General features: G+C 40.8%; 7 protein-coding genes and 1 non-coding gene across 10 annotated transcripts; 7 read left to right on the forward strand and 1 right to left on the reverse strand.

The window, feature by feature from the left end:
- The first annotated feature begins 68 nt into the window (after positions 1 to 68).
- On the forward strand, positions 69 to 1,295 carry LOC106343482 (uncharacterized protein At2g39795, mitochondrial). Its single transcript, XM_013782712.1, has 3 exons — positions 69 to 357; positions 629 to 948; positions 1,047 to 1,295. Exons 1-3 carry the CDS (start codon positions 112 to 114, stop codon positions 1,207 to 1,209), a joined length of 729 nt encoding a protein of 242 aa, XP_013638166.1. The 5' UTR covers positions 69 to 111; the 3' UTR covers positions 1,210 to 1,295.
- Positions 1,296 to 1,362: 67 nt separating this feature from the next.
- Positions 1,363 to 3,124, reverse strand: LOC106343483 (Golgi SNAP receptor complex member 1-1). The gene is made up of 5 exons (XM_013782713.1): positions 2,821 to 3,124; positions 2,341 to 2,583; positions 1,989 to 2,156; positions 1,788 to 1,901; positions 1,363 to 1,672 (listed from the first exon to the last, which is right to left on the reverse strand). Exons 1-5 carry the CDS (start codon positions 2,857 to 2,859, stop codon positions 1,559 to 1,561), a joined length of 678 nt encoding a protein of 225 aa, XP_013638167.1. The 5' UTR covers positions 2,860 to 3,124; the 3' UTR covers positions 1,363 to 1,558.
- Positions 3,125 to 3,730: 606 nt separating this feature from the next.
- LOC106294677 (probable disease resistance protein At1g15890) lies at positions 3,731 to 6,352 on the forward strand. Its single transcript, XM_013730294.1, is given in 2 exon segments — positions 3,731 to 5,448; positions 5,451 to 6,352. Coding segments are annotated over 2 exon segments (2,553 nt in total). The 5' UTR covers positions 3,731 to 3,782; the 3' UTR covers positions 6,338 to 6,352.
- A 53-nt stretch (positions 6,353 to 6,405) lies between these two features.
- LOC106294681 lies at positions 6,406 to 7,167 on the forward strand. Of its 3 annotated transcripts, none has more exons than XM_013730299.1 (2): positions 6,406 to 6,501; positions 6,587 to 7,144. In XM_013730299.1, the coding sequence occupies exon 2, from the start codon at positions 6,609 to 6,611 to the stop codon at positions 6,963 to 6,965; it is 357 nt and encodes a 118-aa protein (XP_013585753.1). In that variant the 5' UTR covers positions 6,406 to 6,501; positions 6,587 to 6,608; the 3' UTR covers positions 6,966 to 7,144. The 3 variants fall into 3 exon arrangements, with proteins under 3 accessions (XP_013585753.1, XP_013585752.1, XP_013585754.1); XM_013730298.1 differs by having other exon boundaries at positions 6,424 to 6,513; XM_013730300.1 differs by lacking the exon at positions 6,406 to 6,501 and having other exon boundaries at positions 6,520 to 6,967; positions 7,078 to 7,167.
- TRNAL-CAG lies at positions 7,162 to 7,242 on the forward strand. Its single transcript has one exon. It is a non-coding gene; the product is annotated as a tRNA-Leu (tRNA).
- A 49-nt stretch (positions 7,243 to 7,291) lies between these two features.
- LOC106294678 (factor of DNA methylation 1) lies at positions 7,292 to 10,708 on the forward strand. The gene is made up of 8 exons (XM_013730295.1): positions 7,292 to 7,432; positions 7,851 to 8,766; positions 8,837 to 9,018; positions 9,135 to 9,224; positions 9,321 to 9,608; positions 9,688 to 9,900; positions 10,056 to 10,288; positions 10,491 to 10,708. The coding sequence occupies exons 2-7, from the start codon at positions 7,857 to 7,859 to the stop codon at positions 10,284 to 10,286; spliced, it is 1,914 nt and encodes a 637-aa protein (XP_013585749.1). The 5' UTR covers positions 7,292 to 7,432; positions 7,851 to 7,856; the 3' UTR covers positions 10,287 to 10,288; positions 10,491 to 10,708.
- Positions 10,709 to 11,079: 371 nt separating this feature from the next.
- On the forward strand, positions 11,080 to 12,327 carry LOC106294679 (probable CCR4-associated factor 1 homolog 7). The gene is made up of 2 exons (XM_013730296.1): positions 11,080 to 11,212; positions 11,354 to 12,327. Exon 2 carries the CDS (start codon positions 11,431 to 11,433, stop codon positions 12,280 to 12,282), a length of 852 nt encoding a protein of 283 aa, XP_013585750.1. The 5' UTR covers positions 11,080 to 11,212; positions 11,354 to 11,430; the 3' UTR covers positions 12,283 to 12,327.
- A 137-nt stretch (positions 12,328 to 12,464) lies between these two features.
- LOC106294680 (40S ribosomal protein S12-1) lies at positions 12,465 to 13,726 on the forward strand. The gene is made up of 5 exons (XM_013730297.1): positions 12,465 to 12,507; positions 12,684 to 12,747; positions 12,967 to 13,267; positions 13,363 to 13,428; positions 13,552 to 13,726. The coding sequence occupies exons 2-5, from the start codon at positions 12,740 to 12,742 to the stop codon at positions 13,609 to 13,611; spliced, it is 435 nt and encodes a 144-aa protein (XP_013585751.1). The 5' UTR covers positions 12,465 to 12,507; positions 12,684 to 12,739; the 3' UTR covers positions 13,612 to 13,726.
- The last annotated feature ends 1,331 nt before the right edge of the window (positions 13,727 to 15,057 follow it).

Genomic DNA, 15,057 nt, shown 5'->3' on the forward strand with positions numbered 1-15,057 from the left:
AACGTGAATCAAAATCTAGTTAAAAAAATAAAATAAACACCTTAAAGGCTTAAACCCTAGTAGAAGACCGGATCTTTGCTTTTGCTACTGTCTCTTCTCCCACCTCTGTCAATGTCTCGTCTCCTCAGACATCTTAGAAGAACAGTGATATCTGCTAGATTATCACCTTCGTTTTCCTACCGAAACCCTAGGATATGTCTTCAGCCAATTCAAAACTCTAGTTTCTTAATTGTTCCCAAGTTTCTAAGCTCGGCAAGTTACGTGTCGGAAATGAGGAAGTCGGCGTTCGAGGGTAACATCCTCCGATTAATTCGTTCTGAGATTCAGTCCGAGCTCGATCACTCTCCTCCCCTTCAGGTATCCTTGCAACTCGAGTCCACCTCTGTAGTTTGTTAATAGCAAAGGTTTGAGCTTTTTGGAAATGGATTCATGTTTACTGCCCATTGAATTGTTTCTGTTTTGAGAATCTTAAGAGGTTAAATGCCCAATTTAAAATGATGTGGGAAGAGATACACTCTGCTTTTTCTGATTGAATCAATATTCTTTCATTACACTGCAGCGAAACTGGTTCCTGTCTCTGTCTGAATGATCTTGTCTACTCTTTTTTTTTTTGGATACGTATTTGCAGCCTGAGGACAGGTTTGGTCCATTCACGGTGGACGAGCGGCCAGGAGAGCAGTGGGTTAGCTTGAGAAGAAAATATGGGGACACGGAAGATGTTAAGATCGAAGCTACCATGTTTGATGGATCAGTTCCATCATCAAAATCTACAAGCAGTGACCCTGAAGATGTTCAGCTTCACATTACCTTCGTTGTCAACATCTCTAAGGACGGTCAGACCTTAGAGATCATGTGTTCTGCTTGGCCTGATACTATACAGATCTCCAAGTTCTTTGTTCGTAAAAGCAGCAAGAACTCACCTAATGCCTATGTTGGACCAGAATTCGAGTACACTGATCTCATCTTCTTTTTATTATTATATATATAAAGTTTGCTTTCATCTGTTTCTGATTAAACTAAAACTCTTCCTTTGATTAAATGTACAGTGAAATGGAAGATGAACTTCAAGACTCGGTCTATCAATTTTTGGAGGAAAGAGGCATTAGCGATGATCTTGCTGTGTTCTTGCATCAGTACATGAAGAACAAAGATAAAGCAGAGTATATTAGATGGATGGAGACTGTCAAATCTTATGTTGAGCAAAAATAAATTTCTTCTCAATGCCACATTCTCAAGCATCAGATGCTGTATTGATACGTACTTAATTATGATTAAATTTTCTATCATTAAAGTCAGATTCATTTTCAAATACTCGTATTATCCTTCATGTGGAAACATGCTAAAGAGCTAAAGACCAGTGTAAGACGAGAGAATCATACGGTTGAATAAGCTAAACCGGAAAGTAGGAATGAAGTTCGCTGTACACTTGCACAAAATATTTATAGTTTTGATCTTTGGATTCTTTACTAGAACACTGATGATCACATAACAAATCAACATAATGGGGAAACCCCGACGTGGCCCTGCAGAGAGATGAATCCAAAGAAACGGGCAATTTCTACTTGGTTAGCCAGTAGATGAGTATGAGAAAAGTGCATACAGCCGCAACGAGTGAAAGAATGATTGTATCCATCGACTTTTTCCTCTTTATCGCTGACAGAATAGTGTTCACCTGCAGTGGATTTAACCTTAGTATTGCAGAGTTGAGATATAAAAATGCTACTCGCTAACATGGGACATAGCCAAACAAAAAGAACGCAAATAAGAGAAAGGAAAGCTCTTTGTACCGTGGGCAGACGGCTGGTGACATTGCTAAGCTTAAAGTTGATGCCTCCAAAAGTTGAACGCTGAAACACGAGTGTACCAAGCGTTGCCTGAGCTTGTGAAATGACACCATCCATCTGCACCGTTTGTATAATATTCAGCTCACATAACAAATGGGTGTGATACAGCTGTAGAGTTTAACAGTGGCATCTGATTTTATTTACCTGCGCTGTATTGCGGTTGATTCCAACATGCTCTTTGAGCAGGGCTTGTTCTGTAGAGCCACCCCCTTCTTCTAAGTCTAATCTAGTCCGATCGAATTCTCTAAAGTCCTCAAGAAGTGAAGCATGCTCTTGTTTTGCTTTAAGACTTGAGCGGTGTCGATAAAACTCCTGCAATTTTGAATTAAGTAGTCATTCAGACACAGGAACAAAGACTGATTAATTACAACATAGGTTGTCATAAACTAGTCCAAAAAGAAAGGAAAAAAATAACTTGATAATCAGCATATACTCAACCCAAGCTAAATAATAAAGCATTTGTTAAATGGTGTGAGTCAGAAAATGTGATAATAACCTGTGTGAGATCTTGAAGGATCTCTTGATGTCGAGTTAAAGTATGTGAAACCATTTCGGAACCACCAGAAGAAACCCAAGCTTGCATCTGCGCATTAACTTGCTGAAGTTGCCTTAGCAGTAAGTCAATCCCAGCTTCAAGATCACTCTCTGCACCATCCGACTTTGTCAAAGCTTTATTAGTGGAAACAAGTCTGCGATAAGAATGCATCTGCTCGTCGAGCTGAGCTTCAATCTTTCTAGCCTGCCAAAAATCCAAAAACGCAAACAACAACAAAGCATCAAGTATCTTAACATTACAGTTGGATCCAATATAATAACTTCGAGAATGAGCCAACAAGAAATTCCCCAATTGAATGATATCGAATTAGCTCACCAAAACCCAATACCAAGTATCAAAGATCTCAGACGCTACTAGCTTCGTAGTTCTGTCCTAAAGAATTCCCCAGCAGCTTCGAATCAAAACACACAAAGAGTTTACCTGTTTGCGTAAAGCATCCCAAGAGCTAGGAACGTCCATGGCGTCTAATGAATCAGTCAAAATCTCTCCTTTTTTTGAAAGAAGAGGATCGTCTGACGTTTTTTTTTTCAGATACAAATCAGATGCTAAACTTTCCCCAAGAAGCTTCCTCGTGATTAAACCTTCCAATTGGTTCGATATCGAGAGAAGTAGAAACGGATCAGATCGAGAGAAGGAGAAGAGAGTTGGGTTCGGACTTCGGAGACGCAGACAGAGTTTTCTGCGTGCCCCTTCAATGGCAAATTTTTTTTTTTTTTTGCTTAATCAACTAATTAATTCGAGAACGAAGATGATTATGAGCGCTTTAATCCAGTGTTTCTCAACCCACCCTAAGCTTATACGCACTCACACGTGCTAGTCAAACTTACTATTGACACGTGATTTACATAAAACTTCCAAGGGAAACGACAACGCTTGGTCCAGGATGATTTTAAGCCCATATATTAGGCCCATAAAGACATTATTTTCCGTTTTCACTACGCCTTGCTTCACTTCTTCGACCTCGCTCTGTTTCTTTTACGCTTTGCTTCACTTGTGTTACGGATTGGTTTTGTGTGGACCCGTCCGTCCACAAATGGAATCACTTTTTACTTCTTTTTTTTTTTCCCACCGTTAACTCTGAACCGTAAAACAAAACTAACTTTTACTTGAAAGCTCGATTTACTTTTTTCGGTTTAATTGACAAGTTCAATTTGTTTCAGTATGTTTTCGGTTCATTTTGCTCAATTTGATTTTAACCGATTAAAGAACCTAGTGCACAGTGAAGCTGCGCTGGTTTTCATATTTGTTGTTCCATATCAGTTTTAGTGGATATGAGACCTTTTCAACAGTTTCTCCATTATTGGTGTAGAGTACTAGAGTGCTGGTACCATTACTATACGATAGTGTTCTTCTTTCTCTCTTTCTCTCTCTCTTTGAGAAAGATGGGAAACTGTGTATCGCTAGACATATCGTGTGATCAAACGTTGAATCACGCTTGTGGCTGCTTATTCGGTGATGGAAACTACATTCACAAAATGGAAGCAAACCTCAAGGCTCTGGAGAAAGCTATGCAAGAACTTGAAGAGAGACGAGATGATCTGCTAAGAAGAGTTGTCATAGAAGAAGATAAAGGTCTGCAACGGCTTTCTCAAGTCCAAGGATGGTTTTCAAGGGTACAATGTGTTGGATCCCAAGTCAACGACCTGCTTGAGGCAAAGTCAACCGAAGCTAAAAGATTGTGTCTATTTAGTTATTGTTCTAAGAAGTGCATAACAAGCTGCAACTACGGTAAAAAAGTTTTGAACATGTTAAAAGAAGTTGAAGGTCTTCTAGCTAAAGGAGTTTTTGAAGTGGTGGCTGAAAAAGTTCCTGTACCGAAGGTGGAGAAGAAGCATATCCAAACCACAGTTGGTTTGGACTCAATGGTGGAAAAGGCATGGAACAGACTCATGAAAGATGACAAAAGAACTTTGGGTCTTTACGGTATGGGGGGAGTGGGCAAAACTACACTCTTGGCTTGTATCAACAACAGATTCTTTCAAGTGGTTAATGGATTCGATGTTGTGATGTGGGTTGTGGTTTCTAAAGATTTGCAAAATGAAAGTGTTCAGGAGCAGATCTTGAGAAGGTTGTGCCTTGACAAGGAATGGAAACAAGAAACTGAGAATGAGAGAGCCTCTCGCATAAAGACTATTCTAAACCGAAAGAAGTTTGTTCTGCTGTTGGATGATTTATGGAGTGAGATAGATTTGAACAAGGTGGGAGTTCCACCACCAACCGGAGAAAATGGATCCAAGTTAGTTTTCACCACCCGTTCAAAGGAAGTTTGCAAAGACATGGAGATCGATGATATGATGGAAGTTGTTTGTTTGTCAAAGAATGAAGCATGGGAGCTGTTTCAACAGAAAGTTGGAGACAATCCTATAAAGAGCCATCACGATGTTCTTCCACTCGCAAGAAAAATTGCTGAGAAATGTTGTGGCTTGCCACTTGCACTATGCGTCATTGGCAAAGCCATGGCAAGTAAAGAGACTGTACAAGAATGGCATCATGCTATCAACGTTCTTAACTCGTCCAGCCACGAGTTTCCAGGGATGGAAGAGAAGATTCTTGCTATTTTGAAGTTCAGTTATGATAGTTTAAAGGATGAGAAAGTCAAAATGTGCTTCCTATATTGTTCTTTGTTCCCGGAAGATTATGAAATAGGGAAGGAGAAGTTGATAGGTTACTGGATTCACGAAGGGTTTCTTGATGAAAACAGAAACGAAGATGGAGCTAAGAATCAAGGTTATGATATAATTGGTTCCTTAGTTCATTCCCATCTACTGATGCATGGTGTCCTCACATTGACTGTGAAAATGCATGATGTGATACGCGAGATGGCTCTGTGGATAGCATCTAAGTCTAAAGAAACTTTTTGTGCTAGACCTGGTGCGCATTTAGGCCATATACCAAAAGACATCAAGTGGGAGCTTGTGAGAAAGATGTCTTTAATGAGCAACCAGATTGCAGAGATATCTTGCTGTGCCAAGTGCCCCAAGCTCTCAACCTTGTTACTCCAGAATAATAAGTTGGTGGAGATTTCAGGTGAATTCTTTCGGTTTATGCCTGACTTGTGATCTTAGATCTTTCGAGGAACTTTAGTCTTTCTGGATTACCAGAAGAGATTTCCAACTTAGGTTCCTTGCAATATGTAAACTTATCATACACAGGACTCAAATCGTTACCAGATGGTTTGAAGAAGCTGAGACGACTAATCGAGTTGAACCTGGAGTTCACTCGTGAACTTGAGAGTGTTTCCGGGATAGCAACAAGTGTTCCAAATCTTCAAGTGTTGAAACTGTTTTGCTCGAGAGTTTGCGTTGATGACATATTAATGAAAGAGATACAACTCTTGGAGCACTTGAGGATTTTAACAGCAACGGTAGAAGATGTCATGATTCTGAGAAGCATACAAGAAGTGGACAGGGTGGCGAGAAGTATTAGAAGCTTATGTCTCAGCAATATGTCAGCACCAGTTGTGGTATTAAACACTATAGCTCTGGGACGTCTTGAACGGTTTACAATATGGAACTCCAAAATCTCTGAGATAAAGATAGAATGTGAAAGCAATGGGACTCTTCAGTGTCCAAATTCTCCAGGCTTCAAGCAGCTTTCGGCTGTACATGTAGTCCGTTTAGAAGGTCCAAGGGATTTGACATGGGTAATGTTTGCTCAAAGTCTCAAGGTTCTATCTGTGTCAGGTCCATCAAGTATAGAAGAGATACTGAATAGAGAGAAAGGAATGAGTATTATCAATGCGCATCCAAATATTGTGGTGGTTCCTTTCGAAAAGCTTGAACTACTTAGAGCGAGTGATTTGGATGAACTGAGGTCAATCTGCTGGAGTCCTCTGGATGTTCCAAACCTGAGACAGTTTTACTCCCAAGGCTGTCCAAAGCTTCCCGAAGCTAACACCGAGTGTTTCAGACATGTGGAGAGAGAGGAAAGTGTTTAGAAAGCGGACACAGCCTTTCACCTTCAAGCTTAAGTATTATTTGTGACTTCTTAGCTCGATGTTTTTACTATGTACTGTCAGTGTTTCATTGATCTTGTTGTTAAGTTGCATTCATCAAAAGTTAAAGAAAGAGTTCAACTTCAAAGACTTTGTTATAATCTCAAGTAGGGCTCAAGGTTACGTTATCATCTCTCTCTCTCTTTCCTTTTATCTCTTTGATGTTTCTTTCTCTAAAGTTTTCACCTTTAGCCACATTTGATAGAGGCAAAAGATGGAGACGACGCTGTTTAATGACGGTGAAGAAGACCCTTGGCTTGCTCCAGACAAATTCTACCATGTAATATTCTGCTTCACCATCTCTCTCCTCTTCTCAACTCTCGCTTCTCTCTCCCGCTACTCCTTCCTGCGGCGTCACTCCATCTGGATCGGATCTGCGTTCTCACTCGCCGCCGGTGCGGCTAAAGAAGCTGCCGATCAGTTCGGTATCTTCCCTTCCGCAGGTGCCTCCGCGAGAGACGCCGTCGCGGACTCCGTTGGAGTGGTCATCGCTGCTTTGCTTCTCTTCATTTGGAAATCTCGAAGATCACGTCCGGATCCGGGTCAAACCCGACCCATCCTGCCCATTTGAATGTACTGTAATAAAGAGGATTAGATGAGATTTGAATTTTTGAGTTTAAAGTTGAGAAAACGATGTTTACTTTCACTGAATTCAAGATAAAATCTCTTTGTTCATCCTCGAGATTATCGACAAGCACAGAACTGCTCAAACTGTTATCGGTTCTGGTGAACAATCACCGGTTCCGGTTCGATATGGTCAAACGTTAGTCAAGATGGCCGAGTTGGTCTAAGGCGCCAGTTTCAGGTACTGGTCCGAAAGGGCGTGGGTTCAAATCCCACTCTTTACACATTTATGATTTTTTCTTTTCTTTTATTTGTTTTTTTCTCTCTCTCATATCTATCCCTAGTCCCTACCCTACTTTACTTTACTGTTGAGCTGATCCCTAGCTTTTTCCTATTGGCGCATTTGCTCATAAATCTCTCGTCGGATTCCTCGCTTCTCACTCTCCTCTCCTCCTCGCTTCATCGCCGACTCAAGTAAGCTCCACGCTTCTTCCATGCCCTCCCAATGTATTTTTCTGTGGTGTTTCTTCGTGCTTTTAACGCTGTACTTCACATTGTCTGTAGAATATTTTGGACTTTTCTTTCGCTTCCTTATCATGCACAAGTAGATCTCGTAACAGATATTGTATAACCTGTATCAGTCTCTTTTTTTCTTTGTGGATGGGGGTTAAAGCTCAGTTCTTGCCTTGAATTTCGTCTGTGTCCATAACTTAGATGATCAGCAAACTTTAGCTGAAGGTTTTCTAAACATGCATTTTTAACTCAAAAAGCTAATTCGATTTTTCGTAGAGGCTTTCTTAACCTTGTCTGGTGAATGGAGTCATCCTCTTGATTGCTTATTTTTCAACTGTCTCACTTTTGTAAAGTTCCAATCTTTTCAATGGTGTTCCAGGTAAAGATGGCTGTTTCATCTGATGAAGAGTCCGAGATCAGCGAGTCAGAGATCGACGACTACTCCGAAACGCCTTACCTGCTGCTCCAGAACGGGAAGTACAAGGTTAAAGTGAACGGGACGCTGAGATGCCCCTTTTGCTCAAACAAGAAAAAGCAAGACTACAAATACAAGGAGCTGATGGCGCATGCCTCCGGAGTCTCCAAAGGATCCGCCAGCAGAAGCGCTAAGCAGAAGGCTAACCATCTCGCATTGGCAAGGTACTTACAGAACGAGCTCGCCGGTGATGCTGAGCCTCTTCCACGACCTCCTCCTGCTCCTCCTCAGTTGAACGAGTCAGAAGCCAAACCGGGTGAGGTTTACGTCTGGCCGTGGATGGGGATTATCATTAGCCCTTTGAACGAGACTGATGACAAGGAGGCTCTTCTTGATCCTGCTTGTTGGTTGAAGGAGCTTTCTAGGTTCAAGCCTGTTGAGGTGCACGCCTTTTGGGTCGAGCAAGGTTTGACCGTTGGGGTTGTTGCTAAGTTCAACAGCGACTGGAGCGGGTTTGCTAGCGCGACGGAGCTTGAGAAGGAGTTTGAGAGTATAGGCTGCAGCAAAAAGGAGTGGATGGAGAAGAGAGGAGGAGATTCAGTGTCCAAAAAAGCCTATGGTTGGTGTGCACGTGCAGAGGACTATCACTCCGAAGGGCCCATTGGTGAATACCTCTCCAAGGAGGGGAAGCTGAGAACGGTTTCAGATATCTCTCAAGAAAAGGCGCAGGATAGGAACAGCGTTCTTGAACAGCTTTCGGATATCATTGCTATGACGAATGAAGATCTCAACAAGGTTCAGTACAGTTACAACAAGACGGCGATGTCACTGAAGAGGGTCCTTGACGAAAAGAAAACCTTGCACGAGGCTTATGCTAATGGTTTGTTACTGAAAAGCTAATGATTCACTTTAAAGGTATCTGCCTAATGCTTTTTATGTTGTCTCCTCAGAAACGAAGAAGATGCAGCAGATGTCGATTCTCAGCATCCAGAAAATCCTTAACGATAAAGAGAGGCTAAGCAATGAGCTGGAGAAGAAGATGCAGAAACTTTCGGAGTGGTCCAAGGCGTTGGACAAAAAGGAAGCACTAACTGAACTGGAGAGGCAAAAGCTTGATGAAGAGAAGATAAAGGTAGTATCCAGTCCTGTATTCACTATCATACATAAGAAGCAATCAGTCTGTGAATATGTATGAATTTATGTTTTCCTGGTTACTAATAATCATTTTGTATTTTCTTGGTTTGTCAGAATGATGCTATGAACATTTCCCTCCAGTTAGCGTCCCATGAGCAGAAAAAGGCTGACGAGAGCGTTTTGAGACTTGTGGAAGAGCATAAGGTATATTTTCTAGTACACAACACAATTCCGACTGTTTTAAACCCAAAAAGGGGGGGGGGAAGCCTTACCCTCATTTCTCTCCTTATTAAACTGCAGAGGCAAAAAGAAGAGGCTTTGAGCAAGATCCTTCAGCTTGAGACGCAGCTAGACACCAAACAGACACTGGAAATGGAGATTCAAGAGCTGAAAGGCAAACTACAAGTGATGAAACATTTGGGGGATGATGATGACGAGGCGGTCAAGCAGAAAATGAAGGAGATGAATGATGAGCTGGAGGATAAGAAGTCTGAGTTAGAAGGACTAGAGCAGATGAACTCAGCACTGATGACAAAAGAACGTCAAAGCAATGATGAGATACAAGCAGCACGGAAAAAACTAATTGCGGTACTAACACACAAATGTTGGACCTATCTGTGATTGTTGCCTATGTTGTTTAAAAGGTCTGAAAGCTCTTTTTTTTCAGGGTTTGACAGGATTGTTGGGTGCCGAAACTGATATCGGGGTCAAGAGGATGGGAGAACTTGATGAGAAGCCGTTCCTGAATGTTTGCAAGAAGAGATTTTCGGAGGATGAAGCTACGGTTGAAGCTGCCACCCTTTGCTCTACATGGCAAGAGAACCTCAAGGATTCGTCATGGCAACCGTTCAAACGTGAAGGAACCGGGGACAAAGCAAAGGCATGTTCTCTATCCCACTGTCTTCTCCCACTTTCTGAGTTAAATATGTTGGAGAAACCAGTGATTCTGTGAATGTCGATAATTTTTATCTATATTTTGGTATAACTGTTTTGCTGAGTCAGCAGTAATGGTGTTAGATGGTTAATGGTTAACAGGAAGTGGTGGACGAAGATGATGAGCAGCTTAAGAAGCTTAAAGGAGAGTGGGGAGAAGAGGTGCATAACGCTGTTAAAACAGCTCTCGAGGAGATGAATGAGTATAATGCCAGTGGTCGATACACCACCTCAGAACTTTGGAATTTCAAAGTAGGAAGGAAAGCAACTTTAAAGGAAGTGATTAATTTCATCTCCAACGACATCAAAACTGTGAAACGCAAAAGAACCTGAAGGTATGCTTTATCCTCCTCAGTTGACACAGGTCTTAAATTTGCTATACACTCCATGACCTGAGAAATGAGAACCTTGTAGAAGGCTTTAGAGTACAAATTCTTGTTACAAATGACAGCAGGGACATGGTCTCATTAGTTGAAGAACTTTAATTCTGATTTGGTCTGTGGAGAATCCAATGGTGTGTTTCTACTTTGGTTGCAGGATAATGGAGGAAGTAGAAGTAATGGTTAAGCTTTATGTGTATTAAATAACTGAGATTGAGGAGCTTTTAAGTGATGTAAAATAAAGGAGTTACTTGTTTACTCTCGGTATCCCCCAGACTTAGCTCGTCAGCTTGTATCTTTGATTATTTTTCTTTGAAAGATTTTTCGAACAGCCATAAGCTACTGTGTTTTCCATATTACTAATGTTCTGTTTTATGCTTTTTCTCTCAAGTTCCTCATATAAGCCTCCCCATATCATATAATATTAATTAAAAAGTAAATAAAAAGAATCATAATTTGGTTATGTAGGATACATAATTTTATATCAGTAATTAAAATGAGAAAGTTTGGCTATTGTTTTAGCGGTTAGGGAGGCTTTAAATTATCTTGGTCTGTAGTTTTTTTATAGGTTTCTTCTTGGTAAAGAAATGAGAGCCCTAAGAACTAATAAATGCTAAGATCAAATTATGATTTAATTTAGTGTTGAAAACAAAGAAAAATTAGTGGCGAAGAGCAAACAAAATAAAAGCCTGAAAAGGTAAAATCGATTTATTATTATTATTTTTGCCAAAGAGTGGAGAAAATTCGATTTATATTTAACACCCCCACTTCCTTCTTCTCCCAATTTCCCGCTTCTTCGATAACCCTAACTTGGAGATTCGCCGCCTTCTCCAGAAAAAAAAAGGATCTTAATCTATTACCTTCTTCCTTTGAATCCAGGTTCGATTCCCCCGCCTCTGCGTTTCTATATCCATCTGTTGATTCCCATGTTTTCATTTTTGTTTCGTTGAATCTTTTTACGCAAGATATCGTCGTCTTTGATGATTGATTGTTCTCAAAGCGTTTGAATTTTGATCGCAGATACTGATCAAACCAGATCGGATCTTCCTCTAAGATCCGTTCTAGGTTTTTCAATTTCTTGACGCGGATTCACCATCATGTCGATGGTTACGAAACAAGACGACGCGATCGAAATCCGCAACGTCTGGAACGAGAATCTCGACCACGAGATGTCTCTGATCTCGCAAGCCATTAACTATTTCCCTTACGTCGCCATGGACACGGAGTTCCCCGGAACCGTGTGCAAGAAAGTAACCACGGAGGCGAACCCAAGGCGCGACGACTCCACCTGCTACGAGTCCTTGAAGACGAACGTGAACATGCTCAACATGATCCAGCTCGGCCTCACCTTATCCGACGACCAAGGAAACCTCCCAACCTTGGGAACCAACAAGAGGAGGCAAAGGCAATGCGTCTGGCAATTCAATTTCAGAGAATTCAACCTCAGGACCGACATGTACGCCCCTGACTCCATCGAGCTTCTCCGCCGCTCCGGGATCGACTTCGATAGGAACAACCGGCTCGGCGTCGAGTCGAAACGGTTCGCGGATCTGCTCATGGGATCGGGAGTGGTGCTCAACGAGGAGATTCAGTGGGTGACGTTCCACTGCGGGTACGACTTCGGCTACTTGCTGAGGCTCCTCACCGGGAGGAATCTGCCGGAGAAGCAATCCGAGTTTTTGTATCTGGTGAACATGTTTTTCCCGAGGGTTTTCGATATCAAACACATGATTGGTTTCTGCCACGATCTCTTCGGCGGACTCAGCTCGCTGGCGGAGCGTCTTGACGTGGAGAGAGTCGGTGTCTCGCACCAGGCGGGGTCGGATAGTTTGCTCACGGCGCGTGTGTTTAGGACGATGAAGGAGACGCGCTTCGCTGGTCGTTCCTTGGATATGTATTGTGGTGTTTTGTATGGATTAGGACCTGTTAATAATAATACTCCTTGCTGATAAAAGATGATTACAACAAATTGAAAAAAAATGAAATTTAAACAGTTTTATATGGTCTTTCTTCTTTTTGGCTATTTCTTTTGCATTTTTCGAAAAGAAGCCCATGATTTGTGGGCCGGGCCCATACGGATCCATTAGGGTTTTAGACAACTTTAAAGGCTCCATATAAATAGTTCACAATTTTCTTTCTCAATCCTTTCTGCTGCAGCCGTATTCGTCTTTGAGGTTAGTCTCTTTTTTTTTTTCAGTTCATCAAACGCTGTACGATCCGATCTATTCCTTATCTGGTCCGTGCATTTGATAGTCTAACTATGTTCTTCTTAGACAGCTGTTACTGTATTAAGAGTTTCATTCATAGTATTTTGTCTGAGCTGAGTTTTCTTTTGGTTTAAATTTGGCAGATAACAAGGACTTCTGTTTATTTTCCCGTCTTTAAACTCATTTTTAAAGAGACACCATGTCGGGGTAAGCTTCTCTTGCGTTGTGGTTACGCTGCATTTCTCAACCTGCGGAATCAGTGATAACTAGCCTACCGTCTGTGATAATTTTTATCTCTAGTTTGAATCAAATCTCTGGTCTATGTAGTTGGAACTTGATTAGATTACAATGGAGATGACTTATTCTGGATAGGTTGAGGTTGTGATATGAATCCTGATACTGATTGTCTGAATCCTTCTTATTCAGTGACGAGGCTGCTCCAGTTGTTGTTCCTCCCGTTGCTGAGCCAGCGGCCATCATCCCAGAGGATATGGACCTGTTGACCGCATTGGAGTTGACTCTTAGGAAAGCTCGTGCTCACGGTGGTGTTGTCCGTGGGCTCCATGAGAGCGCTAAGCTTATTGAGAAGCGTGTGGCTCAGCTCTGTGTCTTGGCTGAAGACTGCAACCAGCCTGATTACGTGAAGCTTGTTAAGGCTCTATGCGCTGATCACAACATCAACTTGCTTACTGTTCCAAGTGCCAAGACCCTCGGCGAGTGGGCTGGTGTAAGTCCTTATGCTTTCCTTAATCTCCATATACATACCTTTCTTTCTGAATGAAGGATCGGTTAAACAAAATTGAATATTTGATGTTGTTTCAGCTCTGTAAGATTGACTCCGAGGGCAATGCCAGGAAGGTTGTTGGATGCTCATGTCTTGTAGTCAAGGTATTGTCTTTACGTCTCAATTTATGTGAATGAGATATAGTCACTAAATCCATATAATTAAATTCTTTTTTTTTTCTTCTTATATCTGGTTGTTTACTGTGTGTTTCTTGATTGCTGTTTCAGGACTACGGTGAGGATACAACTGCCCTCAATATTGTCAAGAAGCACATTGAATCCAACTAAGTTTAAGGCGCATTTTAAATCTCGAATTTCTCAATGCCTGTTTTATCTTGGTTTTAATATTTTAGCAAACAGCTCTCGCGCTTTGTTTTGAACATGATCAAGTTTTGCTGTTATGGAAGTTCGACTCTTACAAGGCCCATTTTATTGAAGTTTCTTTGCCTACTAGTATTTTATTTGCATAAAATAAATCATGAAATGGATGGTCCATAACCTAGACAATACAAGTTCAAGGCTAGAGTTTATTGGGATTTACATCCAGCCATATGGAAGATTTATTCATCCTTAGTATTTATGAGTTTGACCAAGTTATACGTAGAGTATCTTTGTAATAAATTTTCCCTTTGACTCCACTTTGTATGAACCACTATATATAGTGGTGTAATCAATAAGAAATATACAACATTCTCACAAATCTTCTCTCAAATCTTAACACGTTATCAGTACGAGACTCTCTCCACTTGTGCAATCCCATCCGCCGGCGATCATCTCTTTTCCGGCCATCTCTTCCGGCCCTCAGCTTTGCTCCGCCGGCCAAGTCTATCTCTCTCACGATTTTCCGGCCAGCTCTTCCACCTCTCTCTCAACCAGCTCATCCGCGGATCAGCTCTCTCTCACGGTGGTCCATTCAGATCAATTTGGTGTTTTCTAAAAGGTAAACTAATCTATCCATAAAATCTAAGAACACCACATATCTGAATCCTGATTATTAGATCTATTTGAATCATAAAACTTATAAAAATCTATAGATCTAAAATTATCACAAATATTAATCTTGAATCTAAGATCTATATGAATCTTGATTCTAAAATTATTTGAATCTCTAAAGATCTAAGAATCTCTAAAAACTTATAAAACTTATTAATAATCTAAGATCTATATGAATCTTGTTTCTAAGAACTATTTGAAATTATAAAAGATATTAGAGAAAATCATAAAATGGCCGTATTACCGGCCGTATAGCCGGATGAATAATTTGGCCATCAAAATCTTAATCCCATTCGATGTGCTTACCGATCCAAATCGGCCCTTATCCACATCAAAATCTCAAATCCCCTTGTTTGTTTTATAACCGGATATGTATCTTGATGGCCATTATACATATCAATTCCCTAAATCCTTTTTGCTTGATTTTTATCAATCCCCTAAACTCTAAGCAATAATCGGCTGAACCCCTAAATCCAAATCCGACCATGATTTTTTTTCCGGCCATGACCTTTTCCGGCCACAATCTTTTCAGTCATAATATTTCAGTCAAACCCAAAGATATCAAAACTTAAATCCTAATCAATGCATATCTTTGACCATTGATGTTTTATATTGTAACCGATCAAAATTTAAAACTTTTATGATTGTTTTAAATGCATATCTTTGACTAGATAGTATTTATCAAAATATTATAACATATAGTCTTGATTTAAATAGTTATGACATAGGCTAAAATAAATA

The sequence above is a fragment of the Brassica oleracea genome, chromosome C5 (assembly GCF_000695525.1).
Source record: "Brassica oleracea var. oleracea cultivar TO1000 chromosome C5, BOL, whole genome shotgun sequence".
NCBI lineage: Eukaryota > Viridiplantae > Streptophyta > Magnoliopsida > Brassicales > Brassicaceae > Brassica > Brassica oleracea.

Coding starts and splice junctions, on each gene's coding strand:
- LOC106343482 (XM_013782712.1), top strand. CDS start 112: ATGTCTCGTCTCCTCAGACATCTTAGAAGAACAGTGATATCTGCTAGA. Junction 358..628: donor ATCACTCTCCTCCCCTTCAG/GTATCCTTGCAA, acceptor ACGTATTTGCAG/CCTGAGGACAGGTTTGGTCC. Junction 949..1,046: donor TATGTTGGACCAGAATTCGA/GTACACTGATCT, acceptor TTAAATGTACAG/TGAAATGGAAGATGAACTTC.
- LOC106343483 (XM_013782713.1), bottom strand. CDS start 2,859: ATGGACGTTCCTAGCTCTTGGGATGCTTTACGCAAACAG. Junction 2,157..2,340: donor TCCTTCAAGATCTCACACAG/GTTATTATCACA, acceptor TCAAAATTGCAG/GAGTTTTATCGACACCGCTC. Junction 1,673..1,787: donor TCACCAGCCGTCTGCCCACG/GTACAAAGAGCT, acceptor AATCCACTGCAG/GTGAACACTATTCTGTCAGC.
- LOC106294681 (XM_013730299.1), top strand. CDS start 6,609: ATGGAGACGACGCTGTTTAATGACGGTGAAGAAGACCCTTGGCTTGCT.
- LOC106294678 (XM_013730295.1), top strand. CDS start 7,857: ATGGCTGTTTCATCTGATGAAGAGTCCGAGATCAGCGAGTCAGAGATC. Junction 9,019..9,134: donor TTGATGAAGAGAAGATAAAG/GTAGTATCCAGT, acceptor TTGGTTTGTCAG/AATGATGCTATGAACATTTC. Junction 9,609..9,687: donor CACGGAAAAAACTAATTGCG/GTACTAACACAC, acceptor CTTTTTTTTCAG/GGTTTGACAGGATTGTTGGG.
- LOC106294679 (XM_013730296.1), top strand. CDS start 11,431: ATGTCGATGGTTACGAAACAAGACGACGCGATCGAAATCCGCAACGTC.
- LOC106294680 (XM_013730297.1), top strand. Junction 13,268..13,362: donor CCCTCGGCGAGTGGGCTGGT/GTAAGTCCTTAT, acceptor ATGTTGTTTCAG/CTCTGTAAGATTGACTCCGA. Junction 13,429..13,551: donor GCTCATGTCTTGTAGTCAAG/GTATTGTCTTTA, acceptor TTGCTGTTTCAG/GACTACGGTGAGGATACAAC.